At 36.8% G+C, this 26,969-nt stretch overlaps 2 protein-coding genes across 3 annotated transcripts in view; one reads left to right on the top strand and one right to left on the bottom strand.

Moving 5' to 3' along the window:
- Positions 1–17,955, top strand: part of LOC106140969 (MATH and LRR domain-containing protein PFE0570w-like) — a 40,199-nt gene extending 22,244 nt beyond the window's left edge. Inside the window, exons 5-15 of one of the 2 annotated variants that reach the window (XM_060952379.1) lie at positions 4,824–4,947; positions 5,397–5,523; positions 6,515–6,670; positions 7,405–7,583; positions 8,188–8,332; positions 9,494–9,597; positions 10,252–10,352; positions 11,088–11,249; positions 12,344–12,502; positions 13,361–13,998; positions 14,430–17,955. In XM_060952379.1, the coding sequence (XP_060808362.1) occupies positions 4,824–4,947; positions 5,397–5,523; positions 6,515–6,670; positions 7,405–7,583; positions 8,188–8,332; positions 9,494–9,597; positions 10,252–10,352; positions 11,088–11,249; positions 12,344–12,502; positions 13,361–13,998; positions 14,430–15,545 (3,011 nt within the window). In that variant the 3' untranslated portion in view covers positions 15,546–17,955. The remainder of the gene's footprint in view (positions 1–4,823; positions 4,948–5,396; positions 5,524–6,514; positions 6,671–7,404; positions 7,584–8,187; positions 8,333–9,493; positions 9,598–10,251; positions 10,353–11,087; positions 11,250–12,343; positions 12,503–13,360; positions 13,999–14,429) is intronic. The other variant, XM_060952378.1, reaches the window with a different exon arrangement.
- Positions 17,956–22,379: 4,424 nt separating this feature from the next.
- Positions 22,380–26,295, bottom strand: LOC106138110 (proteoglycan 4). Its single transcript, XM_013339160.2, has 3 exons — positions 26,141–26,295; positions 24,937–24,970; positions 22,380–23,623 (listed from the first exon to the last, which is right to left on the bottom strand). The coding sequence occupies exons 1-3, from the start codon at positions 26,171–26,173 to the stop codon at positions 22,476–22,478; spliced, it is 1,215 nt and encodes a 404-aa protein (XP_013194614.2). The 5' UTR covers positions 26,174–26,295; the 3' UTR covers positions 22,380–22,475.
- Positions 26,296–26,969: the final 674 nt, after the last annotated feature.

Here is a 26,969-nt window from a genome sequence, read left to right as displayed (position 1 = left end):
ACATCTACTTCTACAATATTACCTCTTTTAAACCAGTCAATTTGTCTATGTACTGTTCAATACTGTCCACTGCATTCTCGTAACTCGTGTCCGGCATTATGATTGTCTCGTAGTCAATCATTTTTAATCTGTAAAAAAAATGTCGCATACAACATGTAAGTATATATCGGACTTTTTGGCGGGAATCCAAACGTCATGTTGATGTATGTAAAATGTATTTTTTAATCTATCTTATCTTATCCTCCTGGCAGTCAGGCTAGATTAAATGCTCACCTCACTAGAGTTGAGGGTTTGCCTTGTTCCCGGAGTGGGTAAGTCAAGTATTGACTCGCAGCGCGCTACCACCTGACTCACCAAATCTAACATCATGGTCAATCATACTTATATAATCAATCATATCTCAACATATCGAGTTAAGACAAAGTAAATTTTGTTATTATATTCACATTTATGTATTGTTTATTTCATGTTACATACATAAAATCATGATTCTTATTCCACTTGCCCCGATCTCTGCACACATTTTTCGCTTCATCCACATTCATAACTCTCTTCATGCAAGCTCGGCGGTTTCGGGCACTCTTGACTTGACCTTTCGCTAGGTCATCGCTTAATTAATTATTACCTGTTAATGGCGCTTATAACGTTGTTACAATTGACTGGACAAGAGTAGCCGAGTGGGATCCAAGTGGTCGCCATTTTGTCTAAACAGTGCACTCTGGAATCTGCTGAAATGTGTTTTATTATTATATTTTCTTAACATCTTTATACAAAAAAGGACCAATACAAATAATAATAGGATAGGATTTTAAATAAAGAACATCAGATGAAGAACGTCAGACCTCAAATAAAGACCATTATCTTTTCCAAGTTTAAAGGCTGACATTAGGTATACTCGTAAGTTCGGTTATAATTTTTTATAATTGAAGCTACCGCTTCCTTTCCAGGAAGAACAAATTATACTGTCTTATAGTTACTAGCCGTTATCATACATACATACTGTAGTTTTCGCCTACTAACAAACTACAAACACGCCTGTTTTTTTAACAAAGAAAATCAGAAGTGTAAACAAATACTCATTGTCATGTCATGTTTATATAAAAATTAATAATTAGTCTAATATTTTCGTGCATAAACAATGGGAAACATCTACTTCTACAATATTACCTCTTTTAAACCAGTCAATTTGTCTATGTACTGTTCAATACTGTCCACTGCGTTCTCGTAACTCGTGTCCGGCATTATGATTGTCTCGTAGTCAATCATTTTTAATCTGTAAAAAGAAATGTCGCATACAACATGTAAGTATATATCGGACTTTTTGGCGGGAATCCAAACGTCATGTATGTATGTAATATGATTTTTTTTTAATCTATCTTATCTTATTCTCCTGGCAGTCAGGCTAGATTAAATGCTCACCTCACTAGAGTTGAGGGTTTGCCTTGTTCCCGGAGTGGGTAAGTCAAGTATTGACTCGCAGCGCGCTACCACCTGACTCACCAAATCTAACATCATGGTCAATCATACTTATATAATCAATCATATCTCAACATATCGAGTTAAGACAAAGTAAATTTTGTTATTATATTCACATTTATGTATTGTTTATTTCATGTTACATACATAAAATCATGATTCTTATTCCACTTGCCCCGATCTCTGCACACATTTTTCGCTTCATCCACATTCATAACTCTCTTCATGCAAGCTCGGCGGTTTCGGGCACTCTTGACTTGACCTTTCGCTAGGTCATCGCTTAATTAATTATTACCTGTTAATGGCGCTTATAACGTTGTTACAATTGACTGGACAAGAGTAGCCGAGTGGGATCCAAGTGGTCGCCATTTTGTCTAAACAGTGCACTCTGGAATCTGCTGAAATGTGTTTTATTATTATATTTTCTTAACATCTTTATACAAAAAAGGACCAATACAAATAATAATAGGATCACCCCATCTCTTTCCCATGGATGTTGTAAAAGGCGACGGGATAGGCTTATAAACTTGGGATTCCTTTTTTACCTTAGTCTATACAAGGGATATACACGTGATTATATGTATGTTAGAGTGTATGGTTTTTCATTCTTCAATTAGTAGAAACATTTTGTTGTTTATTTTTTTGCTTATTAAAACATGAAGTAAAAGATACTTACCTACTCCATATATTTGGAATAAGGCGTAGATTAGGCTTAAAATCATTTTAATTCACGTAATCTAACTTAATACTAACTACTATTATTGTCTTTTTCACGCACTTTATTTCAATACGTCAATATTTCTTCTGTCTCTTTCTTGTTTTGTTTATGTATTTTACTGTCACAAAATTATAATATCTTTCCGAATATTTCCGTTGTGCATCTTCTTCGAATAATAACTTTTACTTTTTGTACAGTAAATAATTTACAATTATTTAAATCTCATAAAATTACTTAGTTGACCCCGGATTTCCAATACACACAGCTAAGAATGCAGGGAATGCGTGTCAGGACTTTCAGGAATACACTGATGATCAAATAAAGGGTCTATTCCTTCTTACAACTGTTCATTAGAATGGATATTTTTAACGGATAAGTCCGCCGTTGTATTCTTACTACGAAGTTCTTAAGCTATCCAGCTAATCGTAAGATTTCAGCTTTTCGAGACTTTGCTCTGTCTATCTAACGTATTTAGTAGTATGTATTTAGGTGTACCAGTTGACCGTGGCCTTCGTGTCGTTTTGAGTCCTTTTCTGTCTACCCCGCAAGGGATAAAATGTACATATGTAATTGTACCTAACACATAATTTTGTTGAATGAAAAATCAATCACAATCTATACTACTACTCATATTATAAAGCTGAAGAGTTTGTTTGTTTGAACTGCAAAATTCTTTTTGTGTCGAATAGATCATTAATCGAGGAAGGCTTTAGGTTATACAACATCACGCTGCAACTTTTAGGAGCGAGGAAATAACGGAAAAGGTGAAAAAAAAACGGGATAATTATTCATCCTTGAGGGCTTCAATGATGCCCAAAATAACTATTCCACGCGGACGAAGTCGCGGGCAATGCTAGTGAATAGTATTTGCGTTTCACGTGTATAGTAATTAGTGAAGCTTAATAGTGTTGTTGTATTAAATTAACCATGACCTTTTACTGTTCTCATTGCACGTGTTTTTTTTCTATGGATTAATAAAGTTTCACATAAGCACCGTTACAACTACTTAAAAAAATGCAAAAAACGCAAGCCTCAATACGTACTGTTTAAAAAATAAAAGTCTAAGCGCCTACTTCACTAGCTTGCACATAATAAGGTGAAAATTACACGTTACCATTTGCCTCACTACGAAAGAAAGTCGCAACGTAATTCGTACGAAGATGCGTTTTCGCCTGTGACAAAAGAGTTGAACAACAGCAACAGTGACAAACAGCTGAACTCTAGTCGTATGATTTTTTATTATTTCATATCTGTTATATTTTCCGCAAATATACATATAGTTATACAAAAACAAATTTCGTACGAAATTCGTTGTGACATTGTAGTACAGACTTCTTCCCCCTGGCTTTTAGTCCCGGTTGCATCCTCACCTCTCTGGAGAGGAGCCTAGCTAAGGGCTAAGCCTTTGACCATGGACGGCCTCTGTGGCGCAGCGGTAGTGCGCTTGTCTGTGACACCGGAGGTCCCGGGTCCGATTCCCGGTCAGGGCATGATGAGGAACGCACTTTCTGTCTGGTCTGGGTCTTGGATGTTTATCTATATAAGTACATATTTATTATAAAATAAAGTATCATTGGGTTAGTATCTCGTAACACAAGTTTCGAACTTACTTCGAGGCTAACTCAATCTGTGTAATTTGTCCCATATATTTTTATATTTATTTATTTATATACTGACCTGGGTGAGTCAATGAAGTGAACACTATAGTAGAGACTACGCGGGTGTATAATAAGCCGCTTATCGTACTGTTAACTGCGCTTACAGCAATTGTTTAATAAATTTTAACCTTAACAAGATTCATTATGTTTGATAACAATTAACATTAAAAACAGCGTTATAGTACATACATACATATTACGTCTATGTCCGTTGCGGGGTAGACAGAGCCAAACAGTATCGAAAAGACCAATTAGCCACATTCAGCTGTTTGGCTTAATGATAGAATCGAGATTCAAATAGCGACAGGTTTCTGGCCCATCGCCTAAAATTAGTATATCAAGTTTATAAGCCTATCCCTTAGTCGGTTTTACGACATCCATGGGAAAGAGATGGAGTAGTCCTAGGTATTCATTTTTCTATTGGTTTCGGGAACCACAAGGCTTTAAAGATTATAAAGATTTTAAGATTATCTAACACGAACCATAATATACATAGTATGTATGGACCTCAATCTGAAATAAGTGGTTTTTATTTATTTATTTTAATTATCCTACTAATATTATAAATCTAAAGTTTGTGAATATGTCAGGATGTCAGTATGGATGTTTGTTACTCTTTCAAGCAAAAACTACTGACACGATTACTATGAAATTTGGTATGTAGGTAGCTGAAGACCCAAAATAACATATAGGCTACTTTTTATCCCGGAGTTCCCGCGGGATTGATACGGTTTCCATGCGGACGAAGTCGCGGGTGGCCTCCAGTTTATAATAAACTAGCGACCCGCCCCGGCTTCGCACGGGTGCAAAATTGTAAATGTTATTATGCATAAAAACCTTCCTCTTGAATCACTCTACCTGTTACAAAAAACCGCATCAAAATCCGTTGCCTAATTTTAATGATTTAAGCATACAGACAAACAGACTTAAATAGCGACTTTGTTTCATCAAAACAAATCCGTTGTTTGCAGACGAGAAGCCATACAAATGTCAGTATTGTACATACGCCTGCAGAGACAGCTCCACATTACGGAAACACCACGAGCGTCACACTGGCACGCTGAAATGGCATCATTGTTCCTACTGTGACAAAAAGTGAGTGTACTGTACAGTGGGTCACATATTAAGCTTTTGTACTGTTCGGTTTTTACATACATACATACATACGGTCACGTCTATATCCCTTGCCGGGTAGACAGAGCCAACACAGTCTTGATAAGACGGATAGGCCAAGTTCGGCTGTTTGGCTTAATGATAGAATTGTGGTTCAAATAGTGACAGGTTGCTAGCCCATCGCCTAAAAAATCCCTAGTTTGTAAACCTATCTCTTAGTCGTCATTTACGACATCCATGGGAAAGAGACGGAGTAGACCTATTGTTTTTTTTTCTATTGGTGCGCTGTTTTTTCCTTTCAATTCTAATTAAAACCTTTTTTTTTCTTGATTAGGTTCTACTAGCTATACATATGTACATTCCAACAGATGTCATTATTTAGTAGGTCCATGAAAATTTAAATTTTTTTTTTGTTATTTAATCTATTTCAGATTTTACGCCAAATGCATGTTGAAAAATCACGTGTCCGAGCGCCATTTCGCTGTGGATTTGAAGGTGATACCGTGTCCTAAATGCCCGTCCAAGTTCAAGACATCGGGAAAACTGAACTATCATATAGTGAGTGTCAAAATTAACTTATTTTTTGTCACTATTTGAATTTAAATTCTATCATTACTTACATACATATGTTTAGTCACGTCTATATCCCCCCGGCGGGGTAGACAGAGCCAACAGTCTTGAAAATACTTAAAGGCCACGTTGGGATGTTTTGGCTTAATTATAGCTTATAAACATGAGATTCTTCTTTTAGGCGATGGGCTAGCAACCTGTCACTATTTGAATCTCAATTTCATCATAAAGCCAAACAGCTGAACGGGGCCTATCAGTCTTTTCAAGACTGTTGGCTCTGTCTACCCCGCAAGGGATATAGACGTGATTATATGTTTGTATGTATGTATGTATAGAATTGAGATTCAAATAGTGACAGGATTATAAGCCATCCCCTTAAGAGCCTTTTACGACATCGAACGGTCCTATTCTTAAGTGCCGGACTTAAGTGTTAAAGACTTGCTTAAGTGATTTTCTATCCAATTTCGTCTACATATGTCTGTCAAAATTATTGTTTGTTTGTAATGACTCTTTATTGCACACATAAAAAAATCGGGATTTATTCCAGTCAACAGAAATTATACTTTGTAATATGTATGTGAATTCTTCGCCAAATACTTTAAGACGTGTACCTACTATTACAACCGTTGTATTGTTGGCGTAGATAAATAAGTGCCGTGTGGTTCTCGGCACCAATACAAAAAAGAATAAGACCACTCCATTTCTTTTCCATGGATGTCTTAAAAGGCAACTAAGGGATAGGCTTACAAACTTGGGATTCTTGTTTAGGCGATGGGCTAGCAACCTGTCGCTATTTGAATCTCAATTCTATCATTAAGCCAAATAGCTGAACGTGGCCATTCGTTTTTGAATGAATTAATGAATGAATTTTATGTATAAGTAACAAGGTCTCATTTTCAAGACTGTTGGCTCTGTCTACCTCGCAAGGGATATAGACGTGACCATTATATGTATGTACGTATGTTATCTCACATCTCAGAAAACGGTACACGACAAGGCTTACCGCGCCGAGTGCGAAGTGTGCGGCGTCGTGATATCGAACAAAAACAATATGGCGTCGCATCTACGGGCGCACATCGATGTGAGGCCGTACCGATGTCCGGATAAATCGTGCAAGAGGAGGTTCAAAGATATGGTGAGTTATTTTTTTTTCCTTTTTTTTCGTTAAAATATTTATTTATTTATTTAAACTATATGCACGTGTCGTGTGGTTCCCGGCCCGGCACCAATACTCTCTTTCCCATGGATGTCGTAAAAGGCGACTAAGGGATAGCCCTTAGTCGCCTTTTACGACATAAGCCTATGCTCACAAACTTGGGATTATTTTTTAAGGGTGGTATGGGCTAGCAACCTGTCACTATTTGAATCTCAATTCTATCATTGAGCCAAACAGCTAAACGTGGCCCATCACTCTTTTCGAGACTGTTGTCTCTGTCTACCCCGCAAGGGATATAGACGTGACTATATTTACAGGTCTACCACTTTTACATATAAGTTACATCTGCTTTGTTCGACGGCGCAGAATAGTACAACTGACCGCCGAATCTGGCCGAATGAAAACATTAGTGGAATAACGAACTTATTGCTACTACATAGGATTTTAAATCCCAAAACAACAGGAGTCGTGTATCTCGCTCATTACCGACTACTGCGACGCCGCGACGTTGTCGACTCCAGACATGGCGCGTACGCAATTAGCCAATAGCGAACGGTTTTGATCCCGCGTTCAAATTGGCGCACTATGATTGGCGCAGATATTTTCGCGTCGTGACAAAAATTGATTTCTGCGCAGGTACAACGGTGTGACTTATTAAAGTGGTAGTACTGTACCTATGTATGTATGTGTGTATGTATGTATGTATCTTTCAGAGTTCCCTAAAGAAACACACTTTGATCCACAACGAGGCGGATCAGTTCTCGTGCGGCGTTTGCGGCGAGCTGTTCGCGAGGCGGCACCGGCTCAACGTGCACACGAGACGACGTCACGGGGACGACACGAGCACCAATACGAAGTTTAAGATGATGTACTGCGATCATTGCGGATTCGGGTACGTGATTTTTTTTGGCTGTAATTAATACATACATTGACGGCCTCTGTGGCGCAGCGGTAGTGCGCTTGTCTGTGTCACCGGAGGTCCCGGGTTCGAATCCTGGCCAGGGCATGATGAGAAACGAACTTTCTCTGATTGGCCTGGGTCTTGGATGTTTATCTATATACGTATTTATTATAAAATATAGTATCGTTGAGTTAGTATCTCGTAACACAAGTTTCGAACTTACTTCGAGGCTAACTCAATCTGTGTAATTTGTCACGTATATATTTAAATACATACATATAGTCACGTCTATATCCCATGCGGGGTAGACAGAGCCAGTGTTGAAGGCTAAATGGCCACGTTCAGCTGTTTGGCTTAATGATAGAATTGAGATTCAAATAGTGACAGGTTGCTAGCACATCGCCCTTAAAAATAATCCCAAGTTTATAAGTCTATCCCTTAGTCGCCTTTTACGACATTCATGGGAAAGACTGTCGGCTCTGTCTACCCCGCAAGGATTATAGATGTGATGATATGTTAAATGCATTACTATAACTTTGGTAATACACATTTGTCGCTCGAAAAATTGAAATTGAAATTAAACGATTTGTTACAGTTACGACAGCAGGCAGCGACTCGTGCGTCACATGCTCAAACATGTCCGTCACAGGCGCACGTACGCTTGTGACGTGTGCAAGTTTGTGACGCACAGGAAACTGAGCATCGAGAGACATGTGAGATACGGCCACGGGGATGAAGACGTGAGTATACATATATATATATATATATATATACTATATATACATATATATTATAAACGACAGTAGGCAGCGACTCGTGCGTCACATGCTCAAACATGTCCGCCACAGGCGCACGTACGCTTGTGACGTGTGCAAATTCGTGACGCACAGGAAACTGAGCATCGAGCAACATGTGAGATACGGCCACGGGGATGAAGACGTGAGTATACATATATATATATATAATTAATAATATAATTTTTTATTTTAAAATTATAATATTATAATAATTAAAATATTATAATTTTAAAATAAAAATAAAAAATTGAAATAGATTTATATTATATTAATAGATATATACTATCTATTAATATAATATATTATATATATACATACATACATACATAAAATCACTCCTCTTTCCCGGATGGGTAGGCAGAGACTACCTCTTTCCACTTGCCACGATCTCTGCATACTTCCTACGCTTCATCCACATTCATAACTGTCTTCATGCAAGCTCGGCAGTTTCGGATACTTTTGACCTGACCCTATACATATATATTTATATATGTACTTGAAGCTGCCCGCGACTTCGTCCGCGTGGAATCAATCCCGCGGGAGCTACGGGATAAAAGTTAAAGTATATGTTGATTCTGGGTCTTCAGCTACCTATGTACCAAATTTCATCGTAATCGGTTCAGTAGTTTTTGCGTGAAAGAGCAACAAACATCCATACTGATATCCTGACATACAAACTTTCGGAATTTGGCGGACGGCAACCTGTAACTTATATGAATCTCAATTCTATCAGTAAACCGAACAGTATTTTCAAGACTGTTGCCTCTGTCTACCCCGCAAGGGATATAGACGTGATTATATGATTGATATAATTAGTTCTACATTCATTCATGTTTTTTAATGTAGACAATGTGCATTCGTCCACGATTTAGATTTAAGAGATCTATATTTGTTAATTGACGTCCGATGAAAATGCTGCAGTGTAGTTTGTTCCGCAGCTTCTTCTACACACACGCTTTGGAAGCGGTAGTAGTCATAAATAGATTTAAGTGATGTGTCGTCAATAAGTGATACCTTGTAGCACAAGGTATCACATATTGACTTATTGACGAATTTTGAAAATAAATTTATTCTATTCTATTTTATTCTATATATCTATTCTAGGATGTGTTATGCAAGATATGCAACAAGAATTTCAAGTTACACGCCTACTTAATTACACATTACTACAACCGGCATGGAATTCGCTACAAGACTATAAAGAGCATGTAAGTATACATAATTTATATTCGTACATTTTAAACAGTGTACCTGGGTGACCGAGTGGTGCTCGGAGGACGTCAGGAAAACCATAAATAACTTATAAATATTACACATATTGTTTTAGGCTCGCAATAAGTTTGAAACTTATGTTACGTGATATTAACCCAACGATTCTACGAGTATATTTTATAATAAATATGTATTTATATAGATAAACATCCAAGACCATTTCGTTCCCATAATGCCCTGGCCGGGACTCGAACCCGGGACCTCCGGTGTCACATACAAGCGCACTACCGCTGCGCCACAGAGACCGTCAAATTTGCATTGAATTATCTGTATTCTATAATTAATTACTACATACATATATGGTTCCCGGCACCAGTACAAAAAAGAATAGGACCACTACATCTCTTTCCTATGGATGTCGTAAAAGGCGACTAAGAGATAGGCTTACAAACTTGGGATTCCTTTTTTAGGCGACGGGCTAGCCAGCCACCTGTCACTATTTGAATCTCAAATCTATCATCATGGCTGAGCGTGGCTTATCAGTCTTTTCAAGACAGTTGGCTCTGTCTACCCCACATGGGTATAGATGTGACTGTATGTATGTATATATTATTAACGGTGAATTCTTTTCACGTCAAATTGCGTTTCAGGAAAATGGAGACTTCAGTCACGATAAAAGAGGAACCGCAGGAACCGATCCCTGATGCTGAGGTGGACCTTGAGGAGATTCAGAAGCAGGAGCCTTTGGCCAGTGAGTTCCCCCTGGCTTTAGTCCCGGTTGCATCCCCACCACTCTGGAGAGGAGCCCGGGGTATGCCTTCGACCATGGACCCTGGATTGGGTGAGTCAGGTTTTTTACACGAAGCGACTCCCGTCTGACCTCCGCAACCTTTGCAGGGGAACCTCACCCGTATTGGATCCATCATGGTTACACATCCAGTTGCCGGAATGTGCAGGTTTCCTCGCGATGTTTTCTCGCACCGTAAAAACGCTGGTTAGTATTCAAACTAATGTACGTAACTTCGAAAATAGTCATTGGTACATGACCGAGCTGAGATTTGAACCTGTGCCTTTCAGACTTCTTTCTTCTTCTTAAGACTTATAAAGACTATTAGATCTGTCTGCCCCGTAAAATATAAAGCTTTGATAGCATGTATGATAATTCGTACAAATCTTTTCATCTATACTAATATTATAAAGCTGAAGAGTTTGTTTGTTTGAACGCGCTAATCTCAGGAATTACTGGTTCGAATTGAAAAATTATTTTTGTGTCGAATAGACCATTTATCGAGGAAGGCTTTAGGCTGTATAACGTCACGCTGCAACTATTAGGAGCGAAGAAATAATGGATAATGTGAAAAAAAAACAGGGAAATTTATTCATCCTTGAGGGCTTCAATGATGCCCAAAATAACTATTCCACGCGGACGAAGTCGCGGGCACAGCTATAGACAAATAGACAATAAACGCCGCCATCTTATTAACAGATATAATAACAGACGTGGCTCTAGACCGCGACGCGACAGACTTATCGTACTCCAAGTCGGTACTGAACGAGGACATCAGACGGAGCACGTCCTGCGGGCTGTACGCGACCTCGCCGCACAGGTTCCGTCGCAGGCTGAGGGGGAGGGCCGCTATGATTGACGGTAAGAGCGCTACACACTACATTTTTGTACAGGGTTAAGTTTTTTTTTTAAAAGCTTATGTGTTTTGTGGGCAAAAATATATATGATAAGTTTTCTAAATTCAAGTGTCAGATTAGCGGTGATGGGTACCTGCTATTTGATACTACAGGGTTATGTTTGCCGTGTGGTTCCCGGCACTAATAGAAAAAAGAATATCTCTTTCCCATGGATGCCGTAAAAGGCGACTAATGCATAGGCTAATTAATTTGGGATTCTTCTTTTAGGCGATGGGCTAGCAACCTGTGACTATTTGAATCTCAATTCTATCATCGAGCTGAACAGCTGAACGTGGCCTATAAGTCTTTCAAGACTGTTGGTTCTGTCTACCCCGCAGGGCGTAATATAGACGTGATTATATGTATGTATGGTTGTTAAGTTTTAAGGTTTTTTCTTATAGCAAATGGTATTTACGAACTTGAAAAAGTACTATCTCTCTGCATAACTTTTAATAAAGCTATTTTGTATAGGTATGTATATCAATATGTATTTATTTATTTCGTGTAATTATATGTATGTAGTCTGTGTTAGTTTATATTTACTGTTTATGTATATATGTAATTTATTTATTATACACTAACATCTGTTACTTATAATTGACATTTATAATTGGGTTTTTCACAACATTGGTTGACGTCAAATGAATTACTTAAAACTATGTTCACTGCCGCTTCCAAAGCATCAGTGAAGAAGGAGAAGTAATAAATGGCACTGCAGCATTTTCTTCAATAACCTCAACTTCACAAAGGCCAAAATAATCTATACTAATATTAAAAAGCTGAAGAGTTAGTTTGTTTGTTTGCTTGAACGCGGACAGGAACTGCTGGTTCGAATTGAAAAAATATTTTTGCGTTGAATAGACCATTTATCGAGGAAGGCTTTAGGCTATATAACATCACGCTGCAACTATTAGAAGCAAAGAAATAATGCAATATGTGAAAAAAAAACGAGGAAAAATATTCAACCTTGAGGGTTTCAATGATGCCCAAAATTCCACGCGGACGAAGTCGCGGGCAAAGCTATAAATAAAATATTAATTACAATTTGTTTATTTTCAGAGCAAAACACCTTGTACGCTAGAAAAGAGAAGGAAGTCAGAAAACGCATACGGAAGCTGCTGTCCAAAGTGAGACTGAGGAAGTGGACGCGCATATTGGAGAGAGCGAGACGGCAATACAACGAACGGATACGCGCCATGTCAGCCAATAAGAATAAAGGTGAGAAAATGGATGAGAAACGTGACCTATATTGCTTTATAACACTGTTGGCTCTGTCTGCGCCGCAAGGGATATAGACGTGATTATATATGATATAGACGTGATTAGATATATATATGGTCCCTGACACATCGTTAACGCTCTGGAGAGCCCGGGGTATGTCTTCGACCATGGATCCTGGATTGGGTGAGTCAGGTTTTTACACGAAGCGACTCCCGTCTGACCTCCGCAACCTTTGCAGGGGAACGTAACCAGTATTGGATCATGGTTACACATTTAATGGCCGGATACAGGTAAGAGCAAAGGTTAGCACTCAAACTAATGTACTTACATAATTAAAAAAAAAGTATCATCGAATTGTTACCTAAACCTTACGGGGTTTTAGTAAAAGCTGCTCTTGATGAATGTGCCTATTCACTTGGTCGTCGTCCGATATCCATTAAAAAGAGATAAAGGAAAACACACAGTATTACAATATAATGACATAATTTTGGCCGCTGCGACGCAGTAGGAGTGTGCTTTCCAAGTCCCAGATTCGTTCTCCGGCCAGGTCATAAGAAAAAAAAAACTTATTGACCAGTGTTTTATAACCCGTATATTTGTACCATCTGGCGCCCGCAACTTTGACCGCCATTTTAACTTATTTCGTTGTCCCAATGTCTAAGCTGTATTACTGTGAAGTTTCACGAAAATCTGTCAAGTAGTTTTTTTCGTGAAAGAATAACAAACACACAAATATCCTTGCAAACTTTCGCATAATTATATCGTATACATAAGTAGGATTTTATTAATAATTCATCTACTTAACTGCGAGATCTTTTCACCATAATGTGTTCTTACTATAATATTTTGTTACAGAAAATAATTCAAAAATAAAATACATAAGCGTGAATCAAGTTAACAATAATGATATTGATAAAAATAATAAGAATGCGGAAAATAATTCTAAGACAAAAGATGATAAAATAATAAGCGATCAGTTTAACAATGAAACGTCTATAGATTATGATACCGCTGATGAAATTTCTTTAAATAATGATATTGAAATGAATGATGATGTTAGAAATATTTACGAAGATGTGTTTGATGTAGAAGAGAATCCTATTGGTAATAATGTTACTAACTCATTAACAGATGAAAGCAAAAATGACAAATTTAACGCTAAAGATTCGAACAGCATTACAACAGAAATAATAGTGAATACAAAAGAAAATTTAACTATTCTAGCGAACGGTTTTACTGAAAATGATGAAATTAATCTCAATCATAATGGCGTAAATATTAATGACGAAAAAAATATTGACAATGAAAATGATGTAGTTATTAAAAATGTCTTAAATGGAACTGACAATTGTGAATCAAATGAGGAGGCTGGTCAAAATTTTGACGAGACAGACGTAGTTGATGATAAAAGGGTTAAAAAAGGAGAAATGGGAGATAAAGGGAAAAATCTAAAATTGAAGATCAACACGCACCAGTGTTATATCTGTTATAAGGTATGTATTACTTGATGTTGAAATATTAAAATTGTCATTAAAAAGTTTAATCCTTCTTCCTCCTAGCGTTAATACCGGTCACATCCTGACCTTTTTTGACTTCAATCGTCAGATAAAAAGCAAAACTTTTAAAGAATTACTCAGTAATTTGTATGTCATACGAAATTGTAAATTGTGTGTAGCAAATCAAATAAATAAATTATCTATGTATCTAATTTTAGTCATGAATCGAAAGAAATTAGGTGTGAGCAATTCAGTCTTAAATATAAAAAATTATAACAGATTTTTATGTTTGTTTATTTTTCATTAATTTTTTAAGCAGTCAAGATTGTATCCAACATTCTGAGCCGTCTTTTTCGAAAACCCCAAAACAAAAATATATTAAATGCCAAAAATTAAAAATGTAGTATGTAAACTTTATTTTCTTTCAGCTATACGAAACAAAACAGAAATTGTTACAACATTGCGCGGTGCATTTCGATATATGTAGTGACACACCCTTGAAGAAATGCCCCATTTGCAATTACGTCACCGAACTGACAATCACTAAGCATCTGAAAGACGCGCACGGAATCAGTATAACACTACCGTATCACAAACTTAACGACAAAAACAAGAATTCCAATGACGCCTCCAGATATTGCTATAACGTTAACGATGGAATTATAAAAGAAATTGAAATTATACCTAGTGTTAGGAATCTTAATAAGATAGCGTATATCAATATTGACAAAAACAATAAAATTAAAAAAGACATGTCCGTAGCTAAAACGAAATTGGTCAAAAAGTCTGGCGAGTGGGTGGTTGAACATGAAAATTTGAATGTGAACGATGAATTTATACTACCCGAGTTTGATAAAAGGGAAATTAAGAAATTGAAAAGTGTCGGCGATCAGTATTTAGATGTAATTAAGACTCTAGGTCGTCTTGCGACGAGACACAAAGCGAAAATGTTGTATCCTTGCAATAATTGCGACAAATTTTGTAGAACATTCGCAGCGTTGAAATTGCACAGCCGTAGACACGAAACTAACCCTAAGCCTTTTAAAAAGAAAGTTTGGAAACACAAGTTAAAAGGGAAAGAGGTTAAAATAAATAAATCTGTTAATAATCGTAATAAGAAAGCGATTGAAATAGTGAGGCGGGCCAAACCGAGGCCTATAGAGAACAAACACAAATGCGACAAACAACTTATTGAATTTTACGAGAACAACGTGCAAGGTGCTGGCATTGAATTCTGGCAGTTTTTGAAGATTTACAACAGAATGAATAAAGATCACGCTGGAAATTTGAAAGATTTGAAGGAAACAAATGAATTTGGAGATTACACGACAGAAGAGTTGAGTGTAAATGATATTTCAAAGGAAGAAAAAGCAACGAGTAATGTTGCAATACAAAATACAAACACTAAAATTAATAATATTAAGCCAAAGTCAAATATTAGGAGAAAGTTTTCTAGGAAATTGATTTTAAGCAAGGAAGAGAGATTAAGGCACGCTCAGATTAAGGAACAACTGAGAAGGAAGAACTTAATGACAAATAGTTAATTATTAAAACATCTTATTGTTTATAAGTCACTTATTAGATGGTGCATTGATTTGTTAGTAAATGTTAATAAATTTGCTATAAGGTTGTTATGAGTTTGTGTTGTTCAATATAAAATTGTAGGATAAATATTTTCATTAATTTATAGTTAACCTTTATGTATAAAAAATATTATAGAAATATTAACATATATATTTATATATTTCATTATGGAATACCTTAACATCGCTGCTGGTACTTTTTCTATATAGTTTACAACTATGATCTCAATAATCTTTGTATATTTTTGTCGTAATTCTTGCTCAATTTGTTTTCTCTCATTTAGTGTATTATTTATTTTGTATCGTTAATATTTTGCAAGGAGAAAGAGCATGTACATACATTTAGTCACGTCTGTATCCCTCGCGGGGTAGACAGAGCCAACAGTCTTACAAAGACGATAGGCCACGCTCAGCCGCTTGGCTTAATGACAGAATTGAGATTCATATAGTGACAGGTTGCTAGCCCGTCGCCTAAAAGAAGAATCCCAAGTTTATATGCCTATCCCTTAGTTGCAAGGGATGTGGACGTGATTATATGTATGTATCTAAATATATGTTATCGTTCATATTTACATTACATGGCAATATTGGTTTGGTAACGAAGATAAAAAAAGATGTATGTATGTATTACAGCTGCTTCTAATCACGCACAAATTGTAAGTCAATCAAGGAGTACAATAAATTTGGGATTTTTATAGTGATGGCCTAGTAACCTATCATTCTTCTTCGTCGTTACCTTTTCCCCCTTTCTACGCGGGGTCGGCACAGTATGTTAGTTTTTTTCCAATTACTTCTGTCAATTGCCATCTCACTGGTCACTCCCTTTCTCCTCATACTATCCTTTACGCCGTCCATCCATCTCTTTTTCGGTCTTCCCCTATTTCTTGAACCTTTCACTTTCATATTTAAGGCTCTTTTAGTAACATGACCTTCCTCTCTTCTCATGATGTGTCCGTACCAACCCAGCTTATTACCATTCATCTTTTCATTTATTGGCGCTACTTTCATACTTCCTCTTATATACTCGTTACGTTTTTTATCCATTCTTGTCACTCCACACATCCATCGTAACATTCGCATCTCACTTGCATGCAGTTTCCTTTCATCCGTTGCTTTCGTTGCCCAACACTCTGCTCCATACAGCATAACCGGTCTGATGACAGTCTTGTATATTTTCCCTTTTAATTTAAGAGGCATACGAGGATCGCATGTCACTCCTGTTACTTGTCGCCATTTTGCCCATCCTGCCCCTACTCTGTTGTTAACATCCCGGTCGATGCCTCCGTCTCCCTGTATAAGCGAACCTAAATACTTAAAATTTGAGCAGACTGGTAAGGTCACACCACTTAAGGCAATTGAGGAGAAATTTGATGACCCACCGAAGTCGAGGAACATATGTTCTGTTTTGGTCCTACTGATCTTTAGACCTACATACGTTTTCTAATCTCCTGCCATTTTCCCAGTCTGCTTTGCACTTCAGATCCGTTTTCAGAGGCCAAGTAACCTGTCATTGTCCCTCAATTATGCGGAACGGCTTCATATACTAGGAGTAATGGTTCTGTCTACCCCGTTTTGGAATGAAGACGTAATACGTGCGATTTCATCATACGTCTGTTTATAGATTCTAGTATATCATACACTATTTCACATTGTTATCGCTAACAATAATCAAAGCTTCGTAATTTCCACTAATTTATAATAAATTTGCATAATAAATTGTTTTGAAAGGACAAAAATGTTTTCATACAAAAAGTACTTTAGATTTTTATTTCCTAAGCATTCTTTAGTTTAAAAAAAAATTACGATGTTATTTATATTATTTTAAAAGCAGGATATTCCTAATAAATTTGAAAGAGTTTTTTTTTCTATAGAATATAAACGTGATATTTTTAAGAATGTAAGTCAAATTAAGCTGAATTATTTTTTATTTTCCCGCGTCGTCAAAGAAATTAAGTCGTTAACATCACAGCAATTAAAGATAATAAACGCAAAAAGTTTTAACCGCTTGAATAAACGGTCAAGATTTAGGGCGTAAGAATAAGATAATGTAAGTATTTTTAAAGATTTTGGGCTCATTAAGTTCGCCGTCCATTTTGTTTTTTGTAATTGTCAGCTGTCGAAATTAGACAACTATTATCTATAGCCAAAATTTTAAAAAATCTGCTTCAATTTGTTTATATCTATGGTTTTATCCCAAGAAATAGAAAATTAGTCCAATTTTACTTTGCTTTTAAAATGCTCACAACGTTATTGTAATTTTTATTTGTAATGGCATTAACACTCTCAGCAAGTTTGTAGATTAATTTGTTAAATAAATAAACTGTTATTCCTAAAATAGTTTTTTTTTAGCTTTAAGCGTAAGATGAGTTTCCACAGAGGCAAAACACGCAAACTTGAAATAAATTATTATTGGTAACTGATTGATTAAATTATTTCTTCGAAGTCTATTGTTGATAATACAATAAGATAATTCTGGACTTATTTCTTTGTACATAATTTTTTGCTCAATGTCTTGATTTATAATCTGTCTAGTCATAAGAAAATTTCATTCAGGTACATCAAGAAAGTATAAAAGGCAAGCCACTTTCATTTTATCTATCTATCTGTAAGAAAAAGATTGAAAATATCAGATAAAAAAATAAATATTTTCAATATATATCAGAAGCTCATGTCACTCGCCATTCCACTCGCCCAATGTAAAATAAATTTCGATAAAGTCAGGCATTAATGCAGTATTGGTCAGACTCGTCAGACACTCAATTTCAGTGGACACCATCAGTTTAAAGGATATTGTAACTAATTTTCAACTGGCTCTAGATAAAGGTTAGTAGTTTTTTGATCATTATCCACATTTATATATATACTTAGGCTTACAAACTTGGGATTCTTTTTTAGGCGATGGGCTAGCAACCTATTACTATTTGAATCTCAATTATATCATTAAGCCAAATAGCTGAAGGTGGGGTGGTCATTCAGTCTTTTCAAGATTGTCTACCCCGCAAGGGATATAGACGTGACCACATGTATGTATGTATCCACATCACTACATAGTAAGTATAAAACAAAGTCGCTATTTTAGTCTGTTTGTCTGTATGCTTAAATCTTTAAAATTACGCAACGGATTTTGATGCGGTTTTTTGTAACAGGTAGAGTGATTCAAGAGGTTTTTATGTATAATTTTTTCCGAATTTTGCACCCGTGCGAAGCCGGGGCGGGTCGCTAGTTTAAAATAAAGAAAAAAGATTTGTATATGTTTGTAACAAAGAAATTAAAAAACTACTAATCCTATTTTTATGAAATTTGGCAGATAGGAATAACATAGACATTTTGTCAATAAATTTCCACGGGAGCGAAGCTCCGTGCAAAAGCTAGGCTATACATACATAGAATCACCTCTCTTTCCCTCGAAGGGTTAGCCGAGACTACATCTTTCCGCTTGCCTGATCCCTACACTAGGTACATACTTAACTTGCTTACTTCTTTCGCTTCATCCACATTTATAACCAAAACTCTCTTCGTGTAAGCTCGGCTCAGGTTTCAGGTACTCTTGACCACAACAATAGATGACATTCAGGATATATTTAATTGGTTATAAAAGTTTTTAATGTTTAGTTTGAATACTAACCCTCACTGTAAGAGAGAAAACCTGCACATCCGTGAAGGTTGCGGACCGCGGTTGTCGTAAAAGGTGACTAAGAGATAGACTTATAAACTTGGGATTCTTCTTTTAGGCGATGGGCTAGCAACCTGTCACTATTTGAATATCAATTCTTCTTAAAGCGAAATAGCTGAACGTGGAACTTGATTTGTATAGGCCGGTATGTATGTAAGGTTACGGATGTTAGATGGGAGTCGATTCATGTAAAAACCTGACTCGCCCAATCTAGGATCCATGACCATGGGGTCAAAGGCATACCCCGGGCTTTTCTCAACAGAGGTGAGGATGGAACCAGAACTAAAGAAAAGAAAGGTTTTTATATTTATACATATTAGGGAACTAAAAAATATTTTTTACTAGAGGCCGCCCGCGACTTCGTCCGCATGGAAACCCTATCAATCCCGCGGGAACTCTGGGATAAAAAGTAGCCTATGTGTTATTCTGGGTCTTCAGCTACCTACATACCAAATTTCATGGTAATCGGTTCAGTAGTTTTTGCGTGAAAGAGTAACAAACATCCATACAAACTTTCGCCTTTATAATAGTAGTAGGATTGTGCGTAAATTGATAAATGCTAGGTATATGAATTTCTGATCAAATTTGTCGCCTTTTAAGATTGACAATTCTATGAAAGATAGATGAGACGAAAAAAGTATGCAGAGATTGCGGCAATTGGAAAGATGTAGTCCTTGCCTTCCCCTCTGGGAAAGAGGGGTAGGCAGAGTTTATGTTTGTATATCATCCCTTATCAGTCGCTGAGTTAGCGAACAGTCAACAGAATAACATAAAATATATCTTCAATTCAGACAACAGAAACATCCTATCGCCAACGGGGTAGACAGAGCTGCCGACGGCCGACCGAGCTGCTGCAACATGTCCTTCAGAGTGAGAAACAAGACTGAACCGATAGATGATGGTAAATTGTAATTCCTACTATTCGTGTATACTTAAATAAATTTTAACAAGAAAGGAAAGGAAAAAAATATCACGTTAACGTGACCATATCAAGTTAACGTAAACAAAATGCTGCAGTGCAGTTTTGCACTGACGCTTTAGAAACCGCAGTAAACTTAATAAAAAAAAATATCTACTTTAAACTTTACTTAAAAGTTATTAATTTTGCGAAACCAAAAGATATGACAATTATTAAGTGATGTTGAATAATGAATAAACATTTTGTTCGATGTTCAAATGGGCTAAAAGGAGAAGCACTCTTAAATCCTTGCATCCTTGCTTAGTCGAAATAATATTCTCATGGTGGGCGGTAGGATTCGCTAATTTGAATAACTCGAAGAACCCCTTTAATATTAAATGCAAAGAATTAACATTACTCCTTGTGGCAGATGTGGCTTACATTTTAAATAATTTCTTCGCAGATACTTGTTCCACTGTCCTCCTTTATGATGAAACTGAAGTAATAGAATTGTCTTCTGACGAAGATACGGTTACGCCGACAAGGGTATACCGGTGGTGCAGGAATTCGGAAACCAAAAAAGACATTGCAACACAAACTACTCGACACGAATTCACAGCTGATGTAGCAAGCGACACAGATGTGATCAATAAAGCTGATTTTGGTGTCAACACAGACGCTGCGCCAGATAAAATAGATGTCGCAGTTAATACAGACTCCGCACAAACAGTAGCGGATTTTGGAGTTAACGTTAATATTTCGCTAAACCGGACCAATGAAAAGGATAAAGATGTAGAGATGGAAGTAAATGATTGCAATAATATAGGAGATTCCTCTCAAAAATATCAGACGGGGTCATTGTCCCAAGAAACCTACTTTCAATGTAAATTATGTTCCTGCTATTATAAGACTCTCAGTATGCTACGTAGACACTCCAATTTCCAGCATGGTAAAATTATTTCAACGCAAGAACAAAAGAAAATTTTTTATAAACCAAATTGTAAATTTTGCGCTTCTAGTTACGTTTTTGAAACTTATAATAAACACATAAAAAACAAACATAAAGAAAAGTTTACAATGAAAAGTAATTCTATGGTACAGAGTCGACAAGTACCTTACGAGTGCACAATTTGTGGTGCAAAGTTTTTGTCATACAATGAAACCAAAGCACACAAAAAAGTTCACAATGATATAATCAAAAACAAGGAAAGCTCAAACGTGGATGCGCAGTCTACCTCGAGTGGTGGAACGGTCAATAAACCTAATCACTCGACTCCTAAACATATGGTGCCGATACCGAAAAATATGTTATTCCAATGCCCAAAATGTCAAGTCAACTTTCTTAGCTACAGAAGTGGCCTTCTTCACAGGAGCGGGTGTGGCGAAGGTGGAACAAAAGAAGTGACAGTAAAATGTTTGAAATGTGATAGAAAATTCCTTTCACGACACATCTCTGATCACGACCAACAACACAATATGACTACCGTCTTCAATATTCAACCTATTGTGGATGGGATTGAGCACAAAATTATATACCGTTGCATGATGTGTAAGGTTTGTATGGAAGAAAGAGGCAGTAGGATGCATTTCCGAGCTGGGTGCAATAACTCTACTGGCGTTCCTTGCACGTCTTGTAATCTCAAGATTGATAAAGAGTACATGTCAAAACACAGAAAGGCGCATTATCACATGGGTTTGACCAGAGATCGTATTATTTTAGTGGACATTTGTGACTACTAATGTGTCGTTTCCATAATGACAAAATTTGGGTAAATTCTCATCATTCTCAATTTCAAAGGAAAACTAAAAAGAAGAATTTCCCAAAAAAATAACTCGACGTACTAATAATATACATAGGTATTGTATAAGACTGCTACTGTCAAGTAATTATTGATAATTTTCCATAAGTAAAATCTAATTAAACGTCATTTGTTAAATTTAAATAAAAATATAAATTTAAAAAAATAATCTGTTTTGATTCCAAAGCAAGAATATCTACAGAATGCGCCCATATGATTCTCAATTTACATTCATGCCGTTAAAATAAGCAGGGTGATAAATAATATAAAAGATAAATTCACCCAATTTGATTTTAGTCTGCATGTTATGTATCCGCGAATTTTGGATAGTTGTGGACAGATTTTGTTAGTATTTTTGAAAATATATCTATAAAAGGTAACCGTGCTAGGCCGGGGTGAGTCGCTGGTGGTGAATAAAAAAAACATTAGATTTTTGTCTTATTAATTACACATTCGACGTTACAAAACGTTCTGAATAAAGCGCCAATAATGCTTATTGTAGATATCTTTAGTACTTGGTTCTATTCTGATTTGAAAATTCCATCCAAGAAATGGAGGAATTTCTTCAATTGCTTCTTTTCTTCAGGTTTCAATTTTGATAGAATTTCTGAAGGGTCATCATGCTTAGAAGACGGCGTCCCTTTAGCTGGATCATCCTGATCACATGGAGGGGTGACTGGTGGCGTTTTGGGAGTAGTAGGAGTAGTAACTGATGGGGTTTTAGGAGTTGTAACTGATGGGGTTTTAGGAGTTGTAACTGATGGGGTTTTAGGAGTAGTAACTGATGGGGTTTTAGGAGTTGTAACTGATGGGGTTTTAGGAGTAGTAACTGACGGTGTTTTAGGTGTAGTTGGGACATCTTCATCGCAAGGAGTAGTAGGGGTAGTAGCTGAAGGTGCTTTAGGTGTTGTTGGAGTAGTAACTGATGGTGTTTTAGGCGTAGTTGGAGTAGCAACTGATGGTGTGGTCACTGAGGGTGTATCAGGTTTTGTTGGGGGAGTTACAGCGTCATCATCGCACGGAGTTGCTGAAGGAATATCTGGAATAGAGGGAATATGTGGGTGTTTGTGTAGTGGATCAAGGATATGGTGGATTACGTCCTTTCCAGGTATTTTATCCAAAGGATGCTTAAGGTCATCAAGACCTGGAATTTTCTTTAGCGGATCCAGGAGATGGTCGTGTAAAGGGTGCAGAAGGTCATCATGTCCCGGGAGTTTCTTCAATGGGTCAGAAAGGTCATCATGTCCCGGCAGTTTCTTCAAAGGATCAGAAAGGTCATCATGTCCCGGGAGTTTCTTCAATGGGTCAGAAAGGTCATCATGTCCCGGCAGTTTCTTCAAAGGATCAGAAAGGTCATCATGTCCCGGGAGTTTCTTCAATGGGTCAGAAAGGTCATCATGTCCCGGCAGTTTCTTCAATGGGTCAGAAAGGTCATCATGTCCCGGGAGTTTCTTCAATGGGTCAGAAAGGTCATCATGTCCCGGGAGTTTCTTCAATGGGTCAGAAAGGTCATCATGTCCCGGGAGTTTCTTCAATGGGTCAGAAAGGTCATCATGTCCCGGAATTTTCTTTGATGGGTCCGAAAGGTCATCATCACTAGGCTCGTCGGGTAATGACCCTAAATGGTCGGTGAGACCTTTCGCTTTATCCAAATGTGACGAAATTCCACCTGCAAAAGTGAAACAAATCTATACTACATATACGAGTAGCTACACTAATATTATAAAGCTGAAGAGTTTGTTTGTTTATTTGAAAGCGCTAATCTCAGGAACTACTGGTTCGACATACATACATACATATGGTCACGTCTATATCCCTTGCAGGGTAGACAGAGCCAACAGTCTTGAAAAGACTGAATGGCCACGTTCAGCTATTTGGCTTAATGATAGATTTGAGATTCAACTAGTGACAGGTTGCTAGCCCATCGCCTAAAAAAGAATCCCAACTTTGTCAGCCTATCCCTTAGTCGCCTTTTACGACATCCATGGGAAAGAGATGGAGTGATCCTATTCTTTTTTGTATTGGTGCCGGGAACCACACGGCACTGCCGGGAACGGCACTGGTTCGAATTTTAAAAAAATGTGTATGATAGACCATTTTTCGAGGAAGGCTTTAGGCTGTAACATCACGCTGCAACTATTAGGAGCGAAGAAATATTGGAAAATGTGAAAAAAAACGGGGACAATTATTCATCCTTGAGGGCTTCAATGATGCCCAAAATAACTATTTCAGGCGGACGAAGTCGCGGGCACAGCTAGGAAATTACACATAGTAAGTATCTATTGTATGATCATTTTTCAATGTCAAATATTTGTATAATGTGAAAATATTTTAGCGGCAAAGCCTATCAGAGCATGTCATATGGTCGAACGCAGTGGTAGAAGAATATTGCTGAGACGGCTTCTTAAAGTCGTATAGCACCTGGCAAATAAGTAGACCCTAGAATTTGACACTTCCTTTTTCACATAAAATAATTTCTGCGCAGCGTTCGGGGAGTAGTTTTATTCAATTTTCGTCTAAGCATAAACTTGTAATTGTTATTATTTTTCTTTTCAGTGGGGCTTTCGTGTTATGTCTTATATTTCCTTCCCTTTCTATCTGTTCGCTCAATCTTAAGTCGGAGAGAGACGGGTAGGGAAATTTTTGTGTATACGAAAAAGTAGAAAATTATCACTCTACTTTATCCTGCCGATGTCGTAGAAGTGACTCAAGGACAAAAGCACTACTACACTAAGTTTTACTGTGATGAAATTACTTTTTTTATACCGCTTGGTCGTCGCCAATATGCATCTTACGAAATCTTTCCATAGATTATATATGAAAATGAAGAAAAGTCTCTACTTTCTGAAAAAAAATTTAATAAATATCCTACTGGCGTTAGCCCCTTTTCGTTCTCATCTCTCTGGAATTGAGCCTGGGCTGGGGCTCGTCTGCCAAGTGTACGTAAGTTTAAGTAAGTATTAAAAACATGGTTTAACTTACCCAAACCGAAGGGAAGGGCTAAGCAGTTGCTTATCTGTAAGAAACAAAGCATACCTACGCTTTAAAAACTTAAGAGTCATCTCTAAGCGAATAATGAAACCTCAACGAAAACATACTGATTTTAAAACAGAAAGCTCTCAACGAAAACATACTGATTTTAAAACTGGAAACGTTTTTTTTTTCCAAAAAATTCAAATGTTTTTCTTTTCCCGTGTGTGTTGAAATAGCTTTTGACAAAATGTAGACCCTTTCGAAATAGTTGACTGTTCATATTTCGAATTTTTCGGGGTTGCACCCTTTTAGACCTAAACTAGCTGATTTTAAGAGCTGTACTTATTTTACACAGAGAAATTGTACGTTAATTAAAGACAAGACCGGAATCAAGTCCAGAAAGTTAGAAGCGGAAGAAATCCATATTCTAATATTATAAATGTGAAAGTGTGTTTGTTTGTTCGTCTTTCATGTTAAACCACTGAACCGATCTTCATGAAATTTTATATGAATTAAGTGTGTATTACGGAGAAGGATATAGGTTACTTTACACATGGGAGAAAGTTAGTAAGTAATTAATATTTTTCCCTCCGGGTAGGTACCTAAACACCCTCATCACATTATCTGGGGAAAAGAGCTATTAGTCATAGTATAGTATAGTCATATAGACCAGCACCCTTAGCATGAAAAGCGCGACCTTGTTTTTATCTCGCGAAACACTATCGCTGTCCTGTTTTACGTCATAATAAAAAGCTAAACAGCTATTGTTTTTCGCTCCATTAATAACAGCATCGCGCAAATTATGCTGCGAGGGGTTATGACCAAGTTTATCTAGATAGCTTTTGACGAGTTAATTATTTTAGTATGTTAAATTTAAAGATTTTGAAATTTAATTTAGTTGTATTGTGTGTATTTCTCCGTGAATCCCATCTCAAGGAATATTTCGCGGAATTCTGAACCGGGTGTCCGGGTATTCGGGAGGTTCGCCTGGGTGTAATAGATATTGATAGTTAAGATTGATTAAAGTCTAGAATAAAAAAAATAGCTGTAAATTTTCCAAATCTAACCTAAAGTCATGAAGGTGGGACCACCCCGTGACTTAAGTGACGGAGACCACATGGCATAAGTTTCGTAATCTTGTAAAACTTTACTGTAGTCTCTGCCTACCCATTCGAGAAAAAATTGCCGCTCCAATTGAAAGATAGGTACTCACCAAAGACAATAAAAACACAGTTTTCCACATCATATTCACTGCTTTTTTTTTAAATACAACCACATAATATAGCTCCTCCGCCGGATTTGACAATGGATAAGAAATAATAAGTACCTATTATATTTTTAAAATGACGTCTTGTTTTGAGTTATATGTTTGCACAGGTGAAAAAATTAATTCATGGAAGTACTTATATTTTCTGTCTCAGTAAATTCTCACTTGAATGTTCAAACAATTGTTCTTCTGACTAAATGAGTAAGTAACATGAATAATTAATTATACTCTTTATTCTACGCATAAAATAAATAAAGATGGTAGGTATAAGTATTATTTTAATAGGAACAATTAATTTAATATATGTGTATTGAAGGATACGCCATTTTGTTTTTATTAGGATTGTAGCGGGAGCGATGATTCGGCTCGACCGCCACCAAAGGGAAGATCTTCCGCTTGGCTAGGTGTTATTCCTGGGGAACCGCGGCTCCAACAAGTTGTGTCGGAGGTTGTATAATTTCAAGAAAACAAAACGAACGACAATGAAAATTTAAAGCTGCAACGGTTTAATTAGCCAGACAGACAGGTCAATATTTGTACAATAATACCAAGCCAAGAGCAATGTGAGTTGTAAAAGGCGAGTAAAGGAATAGGCACCTTCATGTAGTGCAGCAAAGGTCGGATGGGAATCGATTCGTGAAAAAAGGAGCATGATAACACAAACATAAATCAAATTTATTAAATAAGAAATGTAGGCTAATAATTGTACAATACAAATATTAGCCAACATCGGTGCGTCAAACGACGTTCATACGACTAATTCTAAACAAGTACA

Source organism: Amyelois transitella, chromosome 28 (genome assembly GCF_032362555.1).
Source record: "Amyelois transitella isolate CPQ chromosome 28, ilAmyTran1.1, whole genome shotgun sequence".
NCBI lineage: Eukaryota > Metazoa > Arthropoda > Insecta > Lepidoptera > Pyralidae > Amyelois > Amyelois transitella.
This window is presented reverse-complemented; position numbering and strand designations above follow the sequence as displayed.

Coding starts and splice junctions, on each gene's coding strand:
- LOC106138110 (XM_013339160.2), bottom strand. CDS start 26,173: ATGATGTGGAAAACTGTGTTTTTATTGTCTTTG. Junction 24,971..26,140: donor CTGTGTTTTTATTGTCTTTG/GTGAGTACCTAT, acceptor TGTTTCTTACAG/ATAAGCAACTGCTTAGCCCT. Junction 23,624..24,936: donor AGCCCTTCCCTTCGGTTTGG/GTAAGTTAAACC, acceptor TCACTTTTGCAG/GTGGAATTTCGTCACATTTG.